The 20,651-nt window shown below is 38.4% G+C and overlaps 1 protein-coding gene across 1 annotated transcript; it reads left to right on the top strand.

Annotated features, from left to right (window-relative positions):
• The first annotated feature begins 18,639 nt into the window (after nt 1–18,639).
• Nucleotides 18,640–19,680, top strand: LOC140928860 (trace amine-associated receptor 13c-like). Its single transcript, XM_073378668.1, has one exon. It carries the CDS (start codon nt 18,640–18,642, stop codon nt 19,678–19,680), a length of 1,041 nt encoding a protein of 346 aa, XP_073234769.1.
• The last annotated feature ends 971 nt before the right edge of the window (nt 19,681–20,651 follow it).

The following is a 20,651-nucleotide window of genomic DNA, read 5'->3' as shown; positions in this document are numbered from 1 at the left end:
TGATGTGATGTTAGGAGCTGTGTCTCTGCCTTTGTATGTTTATTTGATTGTAGGGCCAGAACATGAGTTTATTTTTCATTTTCTTGACACCACGGTTTCACAGTCCTCGCTAATTTCAGCAGGTTTTATATCCTGTGAAAGATTTTATGCCGTCTTTTGTGATTGACCACTCAAACACAAAACGCTGTCAATGCGAACATATGGTACTGTTATTTTTACGGTCTGGTTATTAGCTATTCTTGTCTCAATAATAGCCGTTCTCTTATATAACTACAAGTCATTTAAAGCGGCTACCTTGTCTTGGATGTCATTTCCCTTGAGTTTTCTATTCATCGTTTGTGCATGTAACATCAGTATATGGAGAAAAGTTCGAATGAGAAACATTACTCTATAACAACAAAACCGAGCAGCATTCCAAAACCAATGCTTGACAAATGCCTTGCTGTTTGTATCCGCCATTTCTGTGCTTTCTTGGCTTCCTTTGGTCATTGTTAACTATCTGGTGTTTGTCTAGGGGCTCGATATCCCTCGACGATTTTTGTTTGTAGATATCATAAATATTTTTAATCTTTCCAACTCCATATGCATTCTAAATCCGTTTGTCTATGCGTTAAGAATCCCTGAGTTTAGGCAAGCACTGCGGGTTTCATGTTGTTCACGACGTCAGGATGTAATGAATAGGCTGGTAATAGTAGGAAGAGAAAATATGGCTGCCGTTTTAACGCCCATGTTACAGCGAAGAGCAATACAATGCAATTCCCATAGTCAAGTTCACCAGATCTACGAAAGAGAGGTTATGGACACTAAGTTGTGAACAAAGATCCTGTCTAACGCGTTACTGATCAACTCTAAATGCACCACTGAGAAAAAAATGAAAGACACTGGACAATGGATTCAGTTAAAGGACGTGTTTCCAGTGGAAGGTTAGCAAGTCCTTAAAAAGCGTATTTTTTCTAAGGTCATTGTTATTTTCAACTGAACCGTTTCTGAATATAGATACCTTTCCAATTTGCCGGACTACAAAATACAAGGACCAATCGAAAGCCAGGAAAGTGGATTCTTAAAAGGGGATAAAAACTGAACGTTAAAGAGTACTGTAAAATTTTTTCCCGAAAGGTAAAGGGTAAAACTTAAGGAAGCCTGAACTCCGGCCAATGAAAGCTGCAGTAAAGTAAAAACCCGTGTGTAAGAATCTTTTTTTGTGTGTGGCAAAAGGGATTCTTGTGTTTTGGGTGGTGATTTGGCAACCGGGGCTAATAAAATCTTTGGCCATGAGCGGCAAACTGTGCCAGTTTCCGTGTATATGTTTATGAATTGTCTTCTTGCGGTTCTAGCCCGGATATGTCTTAGCCCTTTGCTTCACTTTGTCCGTAGCCATACAAGATAAGGGTTCCATTATTTTAGTCACGATGCTAATTAACTAGCAAAAGCAAGACAACTCGAAGCAAACACAAAGTGAGCCCCGAAAAATCGCGCTCATGTTATCAGTTTGGTGTGAAAAAAAAAACTACGAGAAAAAAAAGCTGTCAATTGAGAGTTGCTGAAATAAATCAGCTGTATAGAGACGCTTAAAAAAGTGTCGATTTATTTATTTTGTTTAGACTTGTTTTAGTACTGCCTCGGGCATTTTATTAGAAAGAATACATGTACATCAATGACTGTTTATTGACAGTCATATCACTTTCCGACAGCTGAGGCCATACCTAAACTAAACATGCAGGTATTTTGTTGGACTTAATCATTTTTTGCGACTAGTAAAGTTGACATTGAGGAGCAGTTCTTAATGTATGCGAAGAAATGATCGAAAAAGATAATATTTACCTGAAGTTTAAAAGCACACAACCAATTTTTTTAAACGTGTAACAGATTCTTACAGATTCTTACACGGAAGCAGATCCGAAATTAGATGGAGACCCATTCGGTCACCAGAAGCTCCAACAACATTTCTACATCCCCTTCGATGTTGAGGAGCTTTTTTCCTTCCCAACCACAAGGAATAGTAATGGTCACCGCCTTCATGTTTGAAAGTGGTCTAATTGTCGGAGGAAACATGCTGGCAATAATTCTCTTTGCAAAGGAGAAGAAGCTTCGCAAGAAAAGTTTGTTCTTAGTTATGAACATGGCCACCGCTGATGTGATGTTAGGAGCTGTGGCCTTGCCTTTGTATGTTTATTTGATTGTAGGACCCTACTATCAGCTGTGGACTGCAAAGGCAAATACCTTCATGTTATATTTTTATCATTTTCTTGATGTCACGTTTTCTCAGTCCTCGCTAATTTCGGCAGGTTTTATATCCTGTGAAAGATTTTATGCTGTGTATTGGCCACTTAAACACAAAACATTGTCAACACGAGCGTATGGCATTGTTATTTTTATGGTCTGGTTTCTGGCTATCGTTGTTTCAACTGTCTTTCTGCTTTCATTCAACCTAGAGTCCCTTAAAACAGCTGCCTTGTCTCGGATGTCATTCCCCTTGAGTTTTCTGTTCATCATTTGTACATGTAACATCAGTATATGGAGAAAAGTTCGAAAGAGAAATATTGCTTTACAACAGCAAAACCGAGCAGCATCCCAAAACCAACGCTTGACAAATGCCTTGCTGTTTGTATCCGCCATTTCTGTGCTTTCGTGGCTTCCTTTTGTCATTGTTAACTATCTGGTGTTTGTCCAGAGGGTCCATATCCCTCGACGATTGTACATATCATAAATATTCTTAATCTCTCCAACTCCATTCTAAATCCGTTTGTCTATGCGTTAAGAATCCCTGAGTTTAGGCAAGCACTGCGGGTTTCGTGTTGTTCACGACGTCAGGATGTAATGAATAGGCCCAGAATAGTAGAAAGGGAAAATATGGCTCCCGTTTTAACGCCCGTGTTACAGCGAAGAGCAATCCGATGCAATTCCAGTCAAGTTCAGCAGATCTACGGAAAAGAGATTATGGAAACTAAGTTGTGAACAAAGATCCTGTCTAACGCGTTACTGATGAACTCTATACGGTGATCCAGAAGGGTCACACATGCAAATTAAAAATGTTGCTGCAAATTAAAAATAGTACATGCAAATTAAAAATTGTACATGCAAACTAAAAATATTCCGTGCAAATGAAATATAGTACGTGCAAACTAAAAATTGTGCTGCAAATTGAAAATTGAAAACATATCGATGCAAATTAAAAATGAAAAGTCCTGCGCGCGCAGTATCAGTGATGAGGACCTGGTCCGACCCGCGCGACCTGGCCTTGTAGCCGTGGGCCCATTCATGTTTCAAGTTTGTAATATTTTTAGTTTGCATGTACAATTTTTAATTTGCAAGTTCTATTTTTAATTTGCAGAAACATTTTTAATTTGCATGTGTGACCCTTCTGGGCCACCGTAACTCTAAATGCACCACTGGAGAAAAACTGAAAGACAGTAAACAATGGATCATTAAGGGACGTGTTTCTAGTGGAAGATTAGCAAGTCCTTAAAAAACATATTTTTTTCTAAGGTGATTGTTGTTTTGAAGCCGTTTTTGAATATAGAGATAAAAATTATATAAACAATAAAACTTTATTGCGGGTTTTTGAATCATTACCCCGCGATCAGTATGTTAATTTTTGATGTTTGCTATATTTTCGTAACATCCGATCGAGCCCCTGGAAATTGTCGCTTCACTGCTACCATAGCCTGCGAAAACATCCGTTTCTTGTCCCTAGCGGCGAAGAGCGAGGAGAAACGGGTGTTTTCGCAGGCTGCTGCTACCAATGCGGTATTGGTAAATATTTTGGCTGAGGTGAAGGAACGGCAAATTTCTGCGACGGCATGAAATTTAAAAAGAACGCCAAGGTTTTTTTAAAAAGTGGGGTACGTACTACAATGTGTGGCAATATTAGCACAAAGTGCTACCAGGAATTTACAAAGTGTGAAGGTACAGGGTCTGCAAAATTAGTGAAACACCTTTACTAAAATGCCTGATAAAATTCAGTTACCTTTGAGGGTAGCTCACCAATCTGTTGCCTTGGGCAATAACAGCACTAAGTGGTGAACCAGTAATTTTTTTCAATGATCCGTTTTTACTTAGCCATGCGATTTCGTTCATAGATAACAGGTATTCAGAATCAATGCTACTGGGGCTTAAATTTGTTGTTATAGGGTAAAATTTGTATCAGCTTTGACTTGAATAAATTGTAACAAAAACTGGAAAGGTTACAACATTACAAAAGTTATAGCGACACTTCAATTTTCGAGTAAGGCCTAAACACAAGCTAATTCCAGAACAACTTTATCATGATCGTTCAAAAACCTGCCGGCAGAAGTCCAATTAAAGAAAAGACATCATGCAGAATAATACCTTAATTTTGTCGTTTAATATATTCTGCCATAAATATTTACCCTTAGAGCAGAAGCATAAAAGCTTTGGTACAAAACGATTGACCTTTAACAAACACTACGAAAGGTTAACAAGAAATCAAAAAAATTGCTCCTCTTGATTTCGCAGCCGCATAATTCGAATAGCGTGAGAAAACAGACAACATTTCGCGACGCCACGAACGGTTTCCCCGCGAAATGACGTCTGAGAAACGAGCGTAGAAATTCCATACTGATGACGCGTCACTACCCGGATCTGGGTAGTGCTTCTGATTGGCTGAGGCAAATTTCACAAGCGGCACGACCAACCAGAAGCACTACCCAGATCTAGGTATTGATGCGTCGTCAGTGTGGAATTTCTACGCTCGTTTCTCAGACGTCATTTCGCGGGGAAACCATTGGTGGCATGGTGAAATGTCCTGTGTTTTCTCAGGCTATAATTCAAACAGCCTTGACAAGTTCAACGGGGTATAATTGTCGGCCGTTATTGAATAATGATGTTTATTTCTTCATACTTTAGGCAGAAACCTGTAGGACAACAAAATATTGTGTAAATAAATTATATGATTTTTATTCTATAACATGCTTTGAGCCGTTCTTTTTAGTGCCGATACATTACCGGTTTACAAAATACAAGGACCAATCAAAAGCCAGGGAACTGGATGCTTAAAAGGTATAAAAACTGAACGTTGAGTACTGTGATTTGTTTTTCCGAAAGGTAAAGAGTAAAACTTAAGAAAACCTGAACTCCGGCCAATAAAAGCCGCAGTAAAGTAAAAACCCGTGTGTAAGAACCTTTTTTTTTGTGGCAAAAGAGGTTCTTGTGTTTTGGGTATAGTTATTTGGCATGTGTGCCAGTTTTTGTACATAAGTTTTTGAATTTTTTCCACGCCTTGTTTTGGGTAGTTATTTGGCAACTGGGGCTAATTAAATCATTGGCCATGAACGGCTAATTGTGCCAGTTTTTGTGCATATGTTTTTGAATTTTTTTCGTTCGGCTCTAGCCCGGATATGTTCTAGTCCTTCGCCTCACTTTGTCCGTAGCCATACAAGAAAAGGTTTCCATTATTTTAGCCACGACGCTAATTAACTAGCAAAAGCAAGACAACTCTATGCAAACACAAAGTGAGCCCCGGAAAATCGCGCTCATGTTAACAGTTTGGTGTGAAAAAAAGAACAACAACAACAAGAAAAAAAAAGCTGTCAATTGAGAGTCACAGTGCTCAAATAAATCAGCTGTACAGAGACGCTTAAAAAGTGTCGATTTATTTATTTCATTTAGACTTGTTTTCGTACTGCCTCGAGTATTTTATTAGAAAGAATAAATCAATGACTGTTTATTGACAGTCATATCACTTTCCAACAGCTGAGGCGATACCTAAACTAAACATACAGGTATTTTTGTTGGACTTAATCATTTTTTGCGACTAGTAAAGTTGACATTGAGGAGCAGTTCTTAATGTATGCGAGGAAATGATCGAAAAAGATAATATTTACCTGAAGTTTAAAAGCATACGTGTCGAGGCACACAACCAATTTTTTTTTCTCAAACGTGTAACAGATTCTTAAACGGAAGCAGATCCGAAATTAAATGGAGACCCATTCGGTCACCAGAAGCTCTAACAACACTTCTACATCCCCTTCGATGTTGAGGAGCTTTCCTTCCCAAGCACAAGGAATAGCAATGGTCACCGTCTTCATGTTTGAAAGTGGTCTAATTGTCGGAGGAAACATGCTGGCAATAATTCTCTTTGCAAAGGAGAAGAAGCTTCGTAGGAAAAGTTTGTTCTTAGTTATGAACATGGCCCTCGCTGATGTGATGTTAGGAGCTGTGTCTCTGCCTTTGTATGTTTATTTGTTTATAGGACCCTACCATCTGCTTTGGACTGCAAAGGCAAATACCTCCATGGTATATTTTTATCATTTTCTTGATGCCACGTTTTCACAGTCCTCGCTAATTTCCGCAGGTTTTATATCCTGTGAAAGATTTTATGCCATCTATTGGCCGCTTAAACACCAAACAATGTCAATGCGGGCGTATAGCATTGTTATTTTTATGGTCTGGTCTCTCGCTATCCTTACCGGTTCCATTGTATTTTTCCTTTCTTACCACCAAAAGTCATTTAAAACGGCTGCATTGTCTTGGATGTCATTCCCCTTGAGTTTTCTGTTCATCGTTTGTGCATGTAACATCAGTATATGGAGAAAGGTTCGAAAGAGAAATATCGCTTTACTACAGCAAAATCGAGCAGCATCCCAAAACCAACGCTTGACAAAAACCTTACTATTTGTGTCCGCCATTTCTGTTCTCTCCTGGCTTCCTTTGGTCGTTGTCAATTATCTGACCGTTGTCCAGGAGGTCGGCGGCGTTGTCACTGACCTGATCGTGGGTATCATAACCATTATCAATCTTTCCAACTCCATTTTAAATCCATTTGTCTTTGTATTAAGAATCCCTGAATTTCGGCAAGCTCTGTCGCTGTGTTTTTCACGACGTCAGGCCGAAGTGAATAGACCGCGTATGGAAGGAAGAGAAAATATGGCTGCCGTTTTAACACCTGTGCAACACGAGATAACAACATTACAACCCGATTCCAGTCAAGTACAACAGACCTTCGAACAAGAGACGATAGACACTAAGTTATGATCAAACTTCATGATCAAACTTCTTATTTTCTACAATAATAATAATTCAATTGCAATTATTACACAACTAGAAAATTGATTTAGCCAGTCCCTAGGCCTTATTATTCCACGCAGCCAAAGTGTTTCGGGTAACGGGTTCCAAGCCGCGAAAATTGAATTAGCCGAGAGGGACTGGGAAAACGCCGTACGGGGACTAGACAAGAATGGAAAACACTAAAAGGTTGTCGTCAGACAGTGCCAGTCAACGGACAAGTTTATAACAGGAATAGCTAGTGATTAAAAATACTTCAGCCGTGATTGGGAATTTGAGAAGTAGTTAGATGTAACTGAAAACAAGGAAATTCTTATTTTGCTTTAAAATATGGATGAGTATTTTCTTTCTTGCCATTATGGAGAAGAGATCGAAAGAGAAATATCGCTTTACAACAGCAAAAACTAGCAGCATTCCCGGTAAAAACCAACTCTTGACAGAAACCTTGCAGTTTATATTCGCCATTTCTGTTCTCTCCTGGCTTCCTATGGTCGTTGGTAACTAAGCTTAACTATCTAACCGCTGTCTGGCAGGTCGATATCTCAAACGTGTTTGTAGCTATCATTTTTTTTCCAATTCCATTTTAAATCCGTTCATGTATGCATTTATTTAAGAATCGCCGACAAATATTGGTTTTGTGTTATTCACGACGTCAGGCCGTAATGAATGGGCAGGGTAAAGAAGAAAGCGAAAATATGGCCCCCTTTTTAACGTCTTTGTTGCAGCTCGGATAATCACGTCCTCAATCCGGTCAAGTACAGCAGAAGCTAGCAGACCACAAACAGACAAGAGGTTATGCAAACCAAGCTACGTGATCAAACTGCCCGTTCTATATACATTATTGACATACATTGCAAATACACTGCTAGCAAATGGATGAAAGACAATAATGGGCTATTCATAAGAACAAGTGTTTAGTGAACAGAAAGTCGTTGAAAACATTATTTTTAGCAGCGAGTGTGATGTCAAACTGTATTTATGAATGTAAGAAAAGAATGAGCAGTAAGATCTTTATTTGGCGTTTAAATATGGATATGAGTAGTTTTTCTTTGGTCATCATTTTTTTTAGATCTTCACGATCATACACTTCGGTGACCCATGAGAAACACCCGCTGGAACGAAGTGACTCCTGAGGAGCAAGTCGAGTTGGGCGGGGGGGGGGGGGGGGGGGGGTGGGGGGTTCACAAGGTAAATGGTGTTTTCAGGCACCCGAAACACAGTTTTTCCAAAACGGTCTCCAGAGTGGAGGTTTTTTTTTTTAAAACGTCGGCTTATCGTTTTCGTATGGACGGACGAAAACGGAGGCTTTCCAAAACGATCATTCCATACATATCATACAGCGAAAGGTAAGGGATGCTATAGTATTTCATTCGTTATATCGTTTTCGTGTGGAAGGGCAAAAACGATTGGCATACGCTACGTGTGTACGCGTATTTTTTTTTGAAAACGGAGAAAAATATCTCCGTTGTCAAAAATTTTGGATACGTGTGGACATGAACGAGGCCTAACTTTCACAGTGTTGTTAATCGCGATTCGCTACTATCTTCAACTTTGTCCGGCCTTTGTAGCGAGGCTCCCACGCACAGAGCCCCATACTCATAGAATAAGGTCAACCTCTTTTCGTTTGGTTGTCACGTGATTGACCGAGCGTACGTACTCGTCTACAGATTGTACGGGTGGGGTAGGGGAGACTATCAAAAGGAAGGGAATGCCTTGGCAAATCCACATCTCTTATATTGGACATTCACAATATGGTCAATTGACAGCTGTCAAAACAGGATAGCCATTGACCAGTATCACATGACCATATTGCGGGCTCATATGTCAACTCGTCGAGGCGACGTGATTTATTTGGAAGCTGTCCGCTGACCAGTTAATTGTTTTACTAGATCATGATCATCTTATACTTTCTACACAGGAAAACTGATAATGCACACATATTGGACATCAATGTTGTGATTAATTGACAGCTGTTAAGACGGCATCCGCTGACCAGTATCACTTGACCATGTCACGGGCTCAGGTGTCGACGCATCGAGGTCAAGTATTTCTTTGAAATTATCCACTGACAAGTAAATAGTTTTCAAATTATCGCAGGCTCAAGTTTATTTTTTTAAAATTCAAGTGAAATATGTCGTGTTTATGTGCAGCACAATTAAAATTTTGATTTCAAACTGACCTCAGACGCGAAAATACTTTGCTCACCATTGTCACGCGTTGGTCTCGCTCTACGTCCAATTTTATACTCTGATTGGTCAAAATTTGACAGGTGAGCTCATGTGGAAAATTTATGCAGCATCATGAATCTTTTTTACTTTCACAGCTGAGGTTGACAGAGTTTTGTGTCAACTTGGGATGTTTTTAACTGTCTTTTTCCACTGGATGTACAAAAATGAAATTCAGCTGCTATCAGAAGTCTTCTGTTATCCATGGTCACGAGTTTGTTTAATGGGTTTTTGGTTGAGAAATACGTCACTTGGCAAAGTCGGAAATTCACCTTGCTTGATGCGTAAGCAGTCCGGAATATCCCTAAATTTAAGGACAGGGTCAACTGGTCACGCGACACTGTTCAACCAATGAGGAGGCGCGCTTGTGTTTATCAAAACATTGACCCAGTGATCAAAAATTTTCACACCAGTCGACAGAGTTGGACAGATTTTAAGATAAGCTTACAGTAGTCGTCTGGGTTTCACATTATTTCAAAGAAAACAATTGATGTAAGAGAATAAGAGTAATATATAGATTTAGCCAGGGCTAAAAGCGAAGCTCCCGTTAATAAATTCATAATTTAAATCAAACAATAAACTTGTAATCCACAGATCAGAGCTCATTCATGTGACTTTTGAGGCAAAGGCTAACTGCCTTCTAGAGAAAAATAATTTGACAGTCCAAGAGTTAAACAAATTTTACATCGAGTTAATAGTCTTATTTGTACAACCAAAAATAGCAATCATGTTCGATCACAGTAGATTAGGCCTGGGAAACAAATAGACCTATTCGTGTATTGTATTTGCATTAGCTGTTGCATCATAATGTGGCATTCACCAGTCTCTCCAACATTGCTCCGTTTGAGAGACTATGGATAATTGCATGGACAACCCCAAAATATAATTTTAAGAAACACACGCGCCACGATAGTCCTTGGTGGCAGGCAAATTACACGTTGCATTCCTCTGTCTAAAAGGGAAGCCAAAATAAAAACTCAGGCCGGATTTTTTGTCTTCGACAAGTTTACTTTACAAGTAAATCTTGGCGACGAATCTGGTGGTGTGTAAACCATGCAGCCTTTAAAATATACTTTTTCTAATCACGTCTCAGGTACACAGTGCTATGAAGCCCTTTTTCTCATCATACAGACCTCGGACAGAATTTGTTCTTTTTTGCCCTATTTAAACTCATAATTCTGCAGTTTTTCACAATTTTGCAAGACAAATTGCACTCATTCAATGTCCAGGACGATCAAAGCACGCCCTTCCTTTTCACAACAAATTATAGCATTGACCACATTATAAAACGTTTTCATGAAGAGAATTCCATAATGCCGGGACTTTTCAGTAAGAAAAATCTGGTCCTGTGTGATATGCAGGGTAATAATTATGGGCTTTTAGTCAAAACGATAAAAAAAAATTCCCAAAATCACCTTTTCGGCCAGCCGGGTTCTCACTTTTGACCGGCACCAAATTTGCAGTGCGATTAATAGAGTTACCATTTACGCTTCAACATGATAGAGGATTTGTTATGTTTAGGTTTCAGATTTCCCTTTATTTATAAAATTGTTTATGGTTTTTTGTTACGTGTAATCTTTAAAAGCGAGTGATATTTACGCGCGGCGTTTTGAGTATTCCTGCATACGATGTTTACGTTCCACTGGAAACAACCGGTGCAGCAATAAAAAGTGCGAGAGGGACTACTAACAATCAATAAAATAAATATAACTTCTAAGCTTCCTTCTTCAGCTTAACCTTCAGTGATCTTTAACAATTCTGTACTTCTCTCTTTTTCTTCCCTTTCTCTCTCTATAACTGCATACAGAACCTTTTCCTTAGCAGCTCGCTATTTATTTGTTTGGTCATTGATAATAGATTTACATTGATAATAATGCATAGGATGCATTTATCGCAAAACTTATGTTTCCTTAGTTAATTACTAAAAGGGTAGAAATGTCTATTTAAAAGATAAGTATCTTCCAAGGGACGTCAAGTTTGGAGACAAGATGTCCCACTCTCAAAAAGCACGCTGTTAATGTTTATGTTTCTACATGAAAAGCTTATTAGTAAATTGCTTACTCATCATGTTTCATTTTTAAAGGTAAACACTTAGAATGCCCTCTAGAACCTTGAAAGCCTATTGATCGGATGTTTATCGAACTTTTATTAACTTTCCATATATCTTTAAAATCGGGGAGATTCAGAGTCCTGTGACACGCCAGTGGACATCCAAACAACAACTATCATTGTTTTTCTTGGTCTTGTTCAAAGTTTCAGTGCTTGCACGTTTCCCATAGGACCGTCTGTTCTTGCTACGTCATGAATGCGGGCATTGTCCAATCCATTTTTCTGTTAAGGTGGCCCCCGAACATGAAACCAAAACAGAACAGCAGCATTTGCTATCATAAAACGACATTTACAGCTGCAACAAGACTCGCCTTCACCGACGAACCGCCATCAGCCAAAAGACACTTTCTGGGGCGTTGTCACAACAGGAACTTTGCACCAATTGGCTAGTTCGTATTGCCCGTTGTTTTTTCTGGCATTTGATTGGTTTAGACAAGCTATTTTTCTCAAACTGTACAGTTTGCCTATTTTCAAAGGAAATTCCCCTTTAAAGGGTATATGCAATAGCTATGCTGACGACGTTGGATTAACTACCAGCTATGTAATTATCGAAATTAATGGCAGGTTTAAGTTTGAACGCTTTAAATGAAAGTTTCAAAGTTTTAAATGAAATCGTACTTTTTTGCGGGTTTCACTAACCCTCCGTCCCCATATGCCTGTGAAAGTATTGGGAGTTTGCTTTATTTCAGGAACGACGCTCACTAGCAAAAACGAACAAAGCGAAGAAAACACAAAGTGAAAAAAGTGCTTTCATTTTAAATTTCGTGTATACAAAACTGAAATAAAGTAGGGAGCTGTCCATTTCAACGGCTCAGATAAATCGGGTACAGAGACGTTTAAACAGTGTCCATTAATTTACTCTATTCTGAACTGACTTTTTCCACACTGCCTCGGGAATGATTTTAGTAGAAATAGAACACCAATAACTGTTTTGAGAGAGTTTATCTTAAAATATAGTGTATTCATTATCACTTTACAGCACCTGCGATTTGGTGAAACTAAACACTAGTTTTAAATACCTGGGTATTTTGTTAATCGCAAATATTTTGGCGACAAGCACAATTGACATAGCGGATTATAATGTACGCATAAACATTATCGACTGTTGTGAAAGGAAAAAATTATTCACCTGGTGCTTCAATGCATCCGTGTCGAGACAGACAACGCCATCGCACACTAGTTTCTAACACAGAGGCAAAGGAAATAAGATGGAAAACAACTCGGTCACCAGAAGCTCTACCAACACTTCTACATCCCCTACGATGACGGATACTCCATCCCAAGCACAAGGAATAGCAGTGGTTACAGCCTTTATGTTTGAAAGTGCCATAAGTATAATGGGAAACATGCTGGTAATAATTCTCTTTGCACGGGAAAAGGAGCTTCGCCAGAAAAGTTTGTTCTTAGTTATGAACATGACCCTCGCTGATGTGATGTTAGGAGCTGTGTCTCTGCCTTTGTTTCTTTATTTTTGGGCAGGACCCGACTATCAGCTGTGGACTGCAAAGAAAAATGCCCCCATTTTTTATTCTTTTCATTTTCTTGATACTACCTTCTCGCAGTCCTCGTTAATTTCAGCAGTTTTTATATCCTGTGAAAGATTTTATGCCGTCTATTGGCCACTTAAACACAAAACATTGTCAACACGAGCGTATGGCATTGCTATTCTTATGGTCTGGTCTCTGGCTATCCTTGTTTCAATTGCCGTTTGCCTTTCTCTCTACCTAGGGTCACATAAAGCAGCTGTCTTGTCTTGGATGTCATTCCCCTTGAGTTTTTTGTTCATCGTTTGTGCATGTAACATCAGTATATGGAGAAAAGTTCGAAAGAGAAATATCGCTTTACAACATCAAAACCGAGCAGCATCTCAAAACCAACGCTTGACAAAAACTTTGCTGTTTGTATCCGCCATTTCTGTTCTTTCCTGGCTTCCTTTAGTCATTGCTAACTATCTGGTGTTTGTTCAGGGGCTCGATATCCCTCGACGACTTTTGTTTTTATATATCATAATTATTCTTAATTTTTCCAACTCCATTTTTAATCCATTTGTCTATGCATTAAGAATCCCTGAGTTTAGGCAAACACTTATTTTGTGTTGTTCACGACGCCGGGCCGTCATAAATAGGCCGCGTCAAGAAGGAAAGGAAAATATCGCTGTCGCTTTGACGCCTGGGTTGCAGCTGAGAACTTTACATCCCGATTCAAGTCAAGTACAGCAGACCTTCGAACTAAAGACAATGGACACTAAGTTATGATCAAACTGCCCGTTCTATATACATAATGATATATTGTAAATACACTATGGACTATTCGTTTCATAAAGGAACAAGCGTTTTAGTAAAAAGCAAGTTGTTAAAAACACTTTTTTTCAACAGCGAGTGGGATAACCGTAAACATCACTCCACTTCTGGGAGTAATGAATGACGTTCTTTGGACTATTGATGGTCGGCAAGATGTTGTTTAGTCATGCTTGATCTCTCAACCGCATTTGAAACTCTAGACAAATACAAGGATTTTCATTGCAGCTGAATAATGGATGGTTAGAAGTACAGAAGTTGGTGGCCTTATTTCTCTTCAAAACGGGAACCTGCGACGAAAAAACTCTTGACAGTTTTTCGTAGACGCTATATTTTGCTTTGGTAAGATTTGTTTGCGAAAGAGAGGGGCAAATACAACGTATGATTCATGAATAGAAGTTCTTTAATATTACCGCGCACTCAGCATAAAGTTGTTCTTCTTGTAGTACTAACTGTGTTCGCCGTAGGTTTCTGATTACTCTGTTTCTTGCAATAAAGCTTAAAGTAGGAATATCCTTTCAGATAGGAGATAGTCTGTCAGCACTCTACCTCTATTCGTGCGTCAACTTTCACAAATGTGTTAGTGTAGCATTTTAAGGTTAAATTTGACCAGCATTTTGAGCAGCGAGTTCTACGGTCACGATTGCCTTCAAACTTGCAGATGTAAAACTAGAGAGCTCTGAGGCTTATTTGCTGAAGTTAAGGAAAAATCTGCCGTGGGATTTCGAAGTTATTTACATTTTTCGTAAAAATGCGGCTTTAAATATATGCCGATATCTCAAAGGTTTTTATATGTACAAGAAAACAAATAACATTTTCTTAAAGTTCCATTATTATTTATTTGGTATGCCAAAAATCATAGAAATCGGTTGAATCTTTCATTCTGAAAAACGCAAATAAAAACATAACCAACACACGTATAAATAGGTTCAGGCCACCTTAAGCACCCTTCAGAAGTGGATTAGTGAAGTTATAGAATGAAACACCATCAATAAGTTATTGTGCAATCCTAGTAAAACAGAGGTCATTCAGTTTAGTTCTCGTTTTGTCAAGAACCCAATTATTCTTAGTGATTTTTTGATAGAGTACAACTCTCAGACCGAGTTTGTAATCTCGGTGTCAACCTAGATATATAGAGAGCTCAATGTTAGTCATCATAATTATTAATGGAACGTGCAAAAAGGCCATGCAGGCGATTCGATTCATTGCCAGATTGAGGAAGTATCTGCGCAAGGATCACCTTAACATGATGTTCAATGCTTTTTTTATGTCTCGCTTGGATTATTGTAACAGTTTATATTGTGGCTTACCTAAGCGAGAAATAAACAAGCTGCAACGTGTTCAGAACTGTGCCCCATACTTGGTTTCAGGAGTAAGAAGATCTGACCATGTAACTCCTGTCGTGAAAGACTGCACTGGCTTCCTATGGGCACCCGCATCATTTTTAAAACACTGCTTTTAACATGTAAAATTTTAAATGATTTAGCTCCTTACTATTTGTCTTCACTCCTTCTCAAATACCAGCCGACTCCTTTACTCCGCTCATCTAGTGGAATGCTGCTACAAGTTCCTTCTGTTAAAACCGTGACTTACAGGCACCGCTCATTTTCATATTATGCAACGAAAATCTGGAACAGTTTACCTGATCATATCAAATACTTTGAATCTGTTTCCACTTTTTAAAAATAATTACTGTACATAGTTCTTTTAGATTTAATTTACTGCTGTAAGAGCATTGAGAATTTCTTTAAATGCACCATAAAAACCTATTATCATTATTATTATTATTAATTATTATGATTATTACTATTATTATTATTATTATTATTTTAAGCCGCATCTGAATAGTAGAAACATATATTAAGCGCTCAAATCTTTAATTGAAGTCTTAATATTGATCAGTACTTTTTCCCTAGTTAATATCTGATCGTAAAAAGAATGACAAGAATTATAGTGTGAGACACATACTACCATGCATGAAGAAAAAATGCTGGTGATAAAATTCAGTTACTGTTGGTTTTTTACTTTTGAGGGTATTTCTTTCATGCGTTAGGTTAGGTAATTATAGAATTTAGTTGTCAGAACCAATTTTAGCCGTTTTTTATTAGCCTTGCATTGCATTCTAAGTTAATAAATAGGATTCATAATCAATACTATTGTTGCTTAATTAGTTGTTTTGAATCGTGGTGAAATTTGCATCAGCTTTTCAATGTCAATAAAACTGAAATCACAAATTAAAAGTTACATTGAGACATTCAATTTTTGACTAAGTCTTGAAAAAATTTTTAAAAAACTGGGAAAAAAGCCAAAAAAAATCAAGGTTATTTTTATCAACAACGTTGTCGTCTATCCGTTTAGTAATCGAGACGAATGTCATTGTGTTACAGTGATAATTTTTTTTTTACAAAGTGAGGCAAGGGTAGCCTGAATTTCATCCCATTGCTTCGAGTCGTTTTCTCCTCTCAGCATAGACGTTACTGAGGGAGTAATAACGACTCGAAGTAATCGGATGAAATTCAGGCTATCAATATTTTTCTCCGTCAATCAGTTTGCCTCACGGTATTTTTCACAACCTGTCAGCGCTGACCAAATTTGGAAAATACTATCAATTATTCCATCTTTGACTGTCACAATCCTCTGTCACTGACGTCATTTTTAAGACGTCATACAAGAAAAGTGACGGGACAGCTAAGACGGTTGGGTTTGGAATGAGTGCAGAACTCAAGAAAATGGCGACAGAGTTCACAACAATGTAAAGACAAAAAAGCCAAACCACTAACTAAAAATGATAGCAAGAATACGCAAAAAAAAAACACAAAAAACATCACCTTTTCGGCCAGCCGGACGGGTTCTCACTTTTAACGAGAACCAAATTTGCAGTGCGATTAGTAGAGTTACCATTTACGCTTAATCATGATAGAGAATTTGTTATGTTTAGGTTTTTTCCCTTTATTTATAAAACTGTTTATGGTTTTGGTATGTGTAACCTTTAACAGCGAGTGATATTTACGCGCGGCGTTGTGAGTATTCCTACATGCGATGTTTATGTTCGACTGGATACAACCGGTGCAGCAATAAAAATTGCGAGAAGGACTACTAACAATCAATAAAATAAATATAACTTCTAAGCTTCCTTATGTTTCCTTAGTTAATTACTAAAAGGGTAGAAATGTCTATTTAAAAGATAAGTATATTTCAAGGGACGTCAAGTTTGGAGACAAGATGTCCCACTCTCAAAAAGCACGCTGTTAATGTTTATGTTTCTACATGAAAAGCTTATTAGTAAATTGCTTACTCATCATGTTTCATTTTTAAAGGTAAACACTTAGAATGCCTTCTAGAACCTTGAAAGCCTATTGATCGGATGTTTATCGAACTTTTATTAACTTTCCACATATTTTAAAATCGGGAAGATTCAGAGTCCTGTGACACGCCAGTCGACATCCAAACAACAAATATCATTGTTTTTGTTGGTCTTGTTCAAAGTTTCACTGCTTGCACGTTTCCCATAGGACCGTTTGTTCTTACTACACCATGAATGCGGGCATTGTCCAATGCAAATTTCATCAGTTTGATCTAACTGAACATTTTTCTTTTAAGATAGCCCCCAACAAGAAACCAAAACAAAACAGCAGCATTTGCTATCATAAAACGACATTTACAGCTGCAACAAGACTCGCCTTCACCGACGAACCGCCATCAGCCAAAAGACACTTTCTGGGGCGTTGTCACAACAGGAACTTTGCACCAATTGGCTAGTTTGTATTGCCTGTTGTTTTTTCTGGCATTTGATTGGTTTAGACAAGCTATTTTTCTCAAACTGGACAGTTTGCCTATTTTCAAAGGAAATTCCCCTCTGAAACTATACAAATTAATCCTTAATTGGACAGTTCGCTAAAATTAAAGGGTATATGCAATAGCTATGCTGACGACGTTGGATTAACTACCAGCTATATAATTATCGAAATTAATGGCAGGTTTAAGTTTCAAACGTTTTAAATGAAAGTTTCAAAGTTTTAAATGAAATCGTACTTTTTTGCGGGTCTCACTAACCCTCCGTCTCCATATGCCCGTGAAAGTATTGGGAGTTTGCTTTATTTCAGGAACGACGCTCACTAGCAAAAACGAACAAAGCGAAGAAAACACAAAGTGAAAAAAGTGCTTTCATTTTAAATTTCATGTATACAAAACTGAAATAAAGTAGGGAGCTACAGAGACGTTTAAACAGTGTCCATTAATTTACTCTATTCTGAACTGACTTTTTCCACACTGCCTCGGGAATGATTTTAGTAGAAATAGAACACCAATAACTGTTTTGAGAGAGTTTATCTTAAAATATAGTGTATTCATTATCACTTTACAGCACCTGCGATTTGGTGAAACTAAACACTAGTTTTAAATACCTGGGTATTTTGTTAATCGCAAATATTTTGGCGACAAGCACAATTGACATAGCGGATTATAATGTACGCATAAACATTATCGACTGTTGTGAAAGGAAAAAATTATTCACCTGGTGCTTCAATGCATCCGTGTCGAGACAGACAACGCCATCGCACACTAGTTTCTAACACAGAGGCAAAGGAAATAAGATGGAAAACAACTCGGTCACCAGAAGCTCTACCAACACTTCTACATCCCCTACGATGACGGACACTCCATCCAAAGAACAAGGAATAGCAGTGGTTACCGTCTTTCTGTTTGAAAGTGCTATAATTGTCATGGGAAACTTCCCTCGGGTCCTCAAACTAAATATGCGGGTATTTTTGTTAATCGTAACTACTTTGGCGACGAAAGTACACAGGAGCCCATAACCCTGGCGACGAGCAAAATTGACAATAATTAGCAGACTACAATGTTTGCATAAAATTGATCGACTGTTATTAAAGGGAAAAATTATTCACCTGGTGCTTCAATGCATCTGTGTCGAGACAGACAGCGCCATTTAGCGCGCTACTCTCTCACACGAAGGCAGAAGAAATAAGATGGAAAACAACTCGGTCACCAGAAGCTCTACCAACACTTTTACATCCCCTACGATGATGGACACTCCATCAAAAGCACAAGGAAGAGCAGTGGTTACAGCCTTTATGTTTGAAAGTGCCATAATTGTCATCGGAAACATGCTGGTAATAATTCTCTTTGCACGGGAGAAGAAGCTTCGCAAGAAAAGTTTGTTCTTAGTTATGAACATGGCCCTCGCTGATGTGATGTTAGGAGCTGTGTCTCTGCCTTTGTATGTTTATTTGTGGGGAGGAAGCTATTATCTGTTGTGGACTGCAAAGACAAATGCCGCCATGGTTTATTCTACTCATTTTCTTGATACTACCTTCTCACAGTCCTCGCTAATTTCAGCAGCTTTTATATCCTGTGAAAGATTTTATGCCGTCTATTGGCCACTTAAACACAAAACATTGACAACACGAGCGTATGGCATTGTTATTTTTATGGTCTGGTTTCTGGCTATCCTTGTTTCAACTGTCTTTCTCGTTTCTCGCTACCTAGGGTCATATAAGGCAGCTGCCTTGTCTTGGATGTCATTCCCCTTAAGTTTCCTGTTCATCGTTTGTGTATGTAACATCAGTATATGGAGAAAAGTTCGAAAGAGAAATAAAGCTTTACTACAGCAAAACCGAGCAGCATCCCAAAACCAACGCTTGACAAAGACTTTGCTGTTTGTATCCGCCATTTCTGTTCTTTCCTGGCTTCCTTTACTCATTGTTAACTATCTGACTGCTATCCAGCGGTTCGATATCGCAACATTGTTTGTAGATATCATAAATATTCTTAATCTTTCCAACTCCATTTTAAATCCACTTGTCTATGCATTAAGAATCCCTGAGTTTAGACAAACACTTATTTCGTGCTGTTCACGACGCCAGGCCGTAATAAATAGGCCACTTAAAGAAAGAAAGGAAAATATGGCTGCCGTTTTGACGCCTGGGTTGCAGCTGAAAACGTTACATCCTGATTTAAGTCAAGTACAGCAGACCTTCGAACAAAAGACAATGGACACTAAGTTATGACCAAACTGCCCGTTTTATATACATTATTGATATATATTAAATAATACACTATGGACTATTCGTTTCATAAAGGAACAACTGTTTCAGTAAATAGCAGCAGCGAGTGTGATAACCGTAAACATCACTTCACCGAGACGGCCCTTCTGAAAGTCGAATGAATGACGTTCTTAGGACTATTGATGGTCGGCAAGATGTTGTTTTGTCATGCTTGATCTCTCAGCCGCATTTGAAACCCTAGACCATGCATACTATACTTTTGTATAGACTGAGTAGTTACTTCGGTTTTTCCCACACAGTGCTAAGATGGTTTTCTTCTTATCTTGCTAGTCGAACACAGCCTGTTGTCATTGGTAACACATTATCTAGCGGTCGCAGATTAGAATTTGGAGTTCTACAAGGTTCGATACTCGGTCCTTTCTTGTTTACTCTTTATTCAAGACATAATCTCTGCTCATAACCTAGACTGTATGTTCTATGCAGATGATTCTCAACTTACATTACTGTTGATCCTCTTTATCAACGTCCTGCCTTAAACACCCTTCAGAAGTGTATTAGTGAAGTTATAGAATTGAACACCATCAATAAATTAGTGTGCAATCCTAGTAAAACAGAGGTCACTCAGTTTTAGGTCTCGTTTTGTCGAGAACCCAATTCTTAGTGATTTTTTGATTGGCAACGCCAGAGTACAACCATCAGACCGACTCTGTAATCTTGGTGTCATCCTAGATAGAGAGTTCAATGTTAGTCATCATATTAATGGAACATGCAAAAAGGCTATGCTGGCGATTCGATTTATTGACAGCTTGAGGAAGTATCTGAGCAAGGATCACCTTAACATGATGGTCAATGCTTTTTTATGTCTCGTTTGGATTATTGTAACAGTTTATATCGTGGCTTACGTAAGCGAGAAATAGACAAGCTGCAACGTGTTAAGAATTGTGCCCCATACTTGGTTTCAGGAGTAAGAAGAT

The sequence above is a fragment of the Porites lutea genome, chromosome 1 (assembly GCF_958299795.1).
Source record: "Porites lutea chromosome 1, jaPorLute2.1, whole genome shotgun sequence".
NCBI classification, from domain to species: Eukaryota; Metazoa; Cnidaria; class Anthozoa; order Scleractinia; family Poritidae; genus Porites; species Porites lutea.
This window is presented reverse-complemented; position numbering and strand designations above follow the sequence as displayed.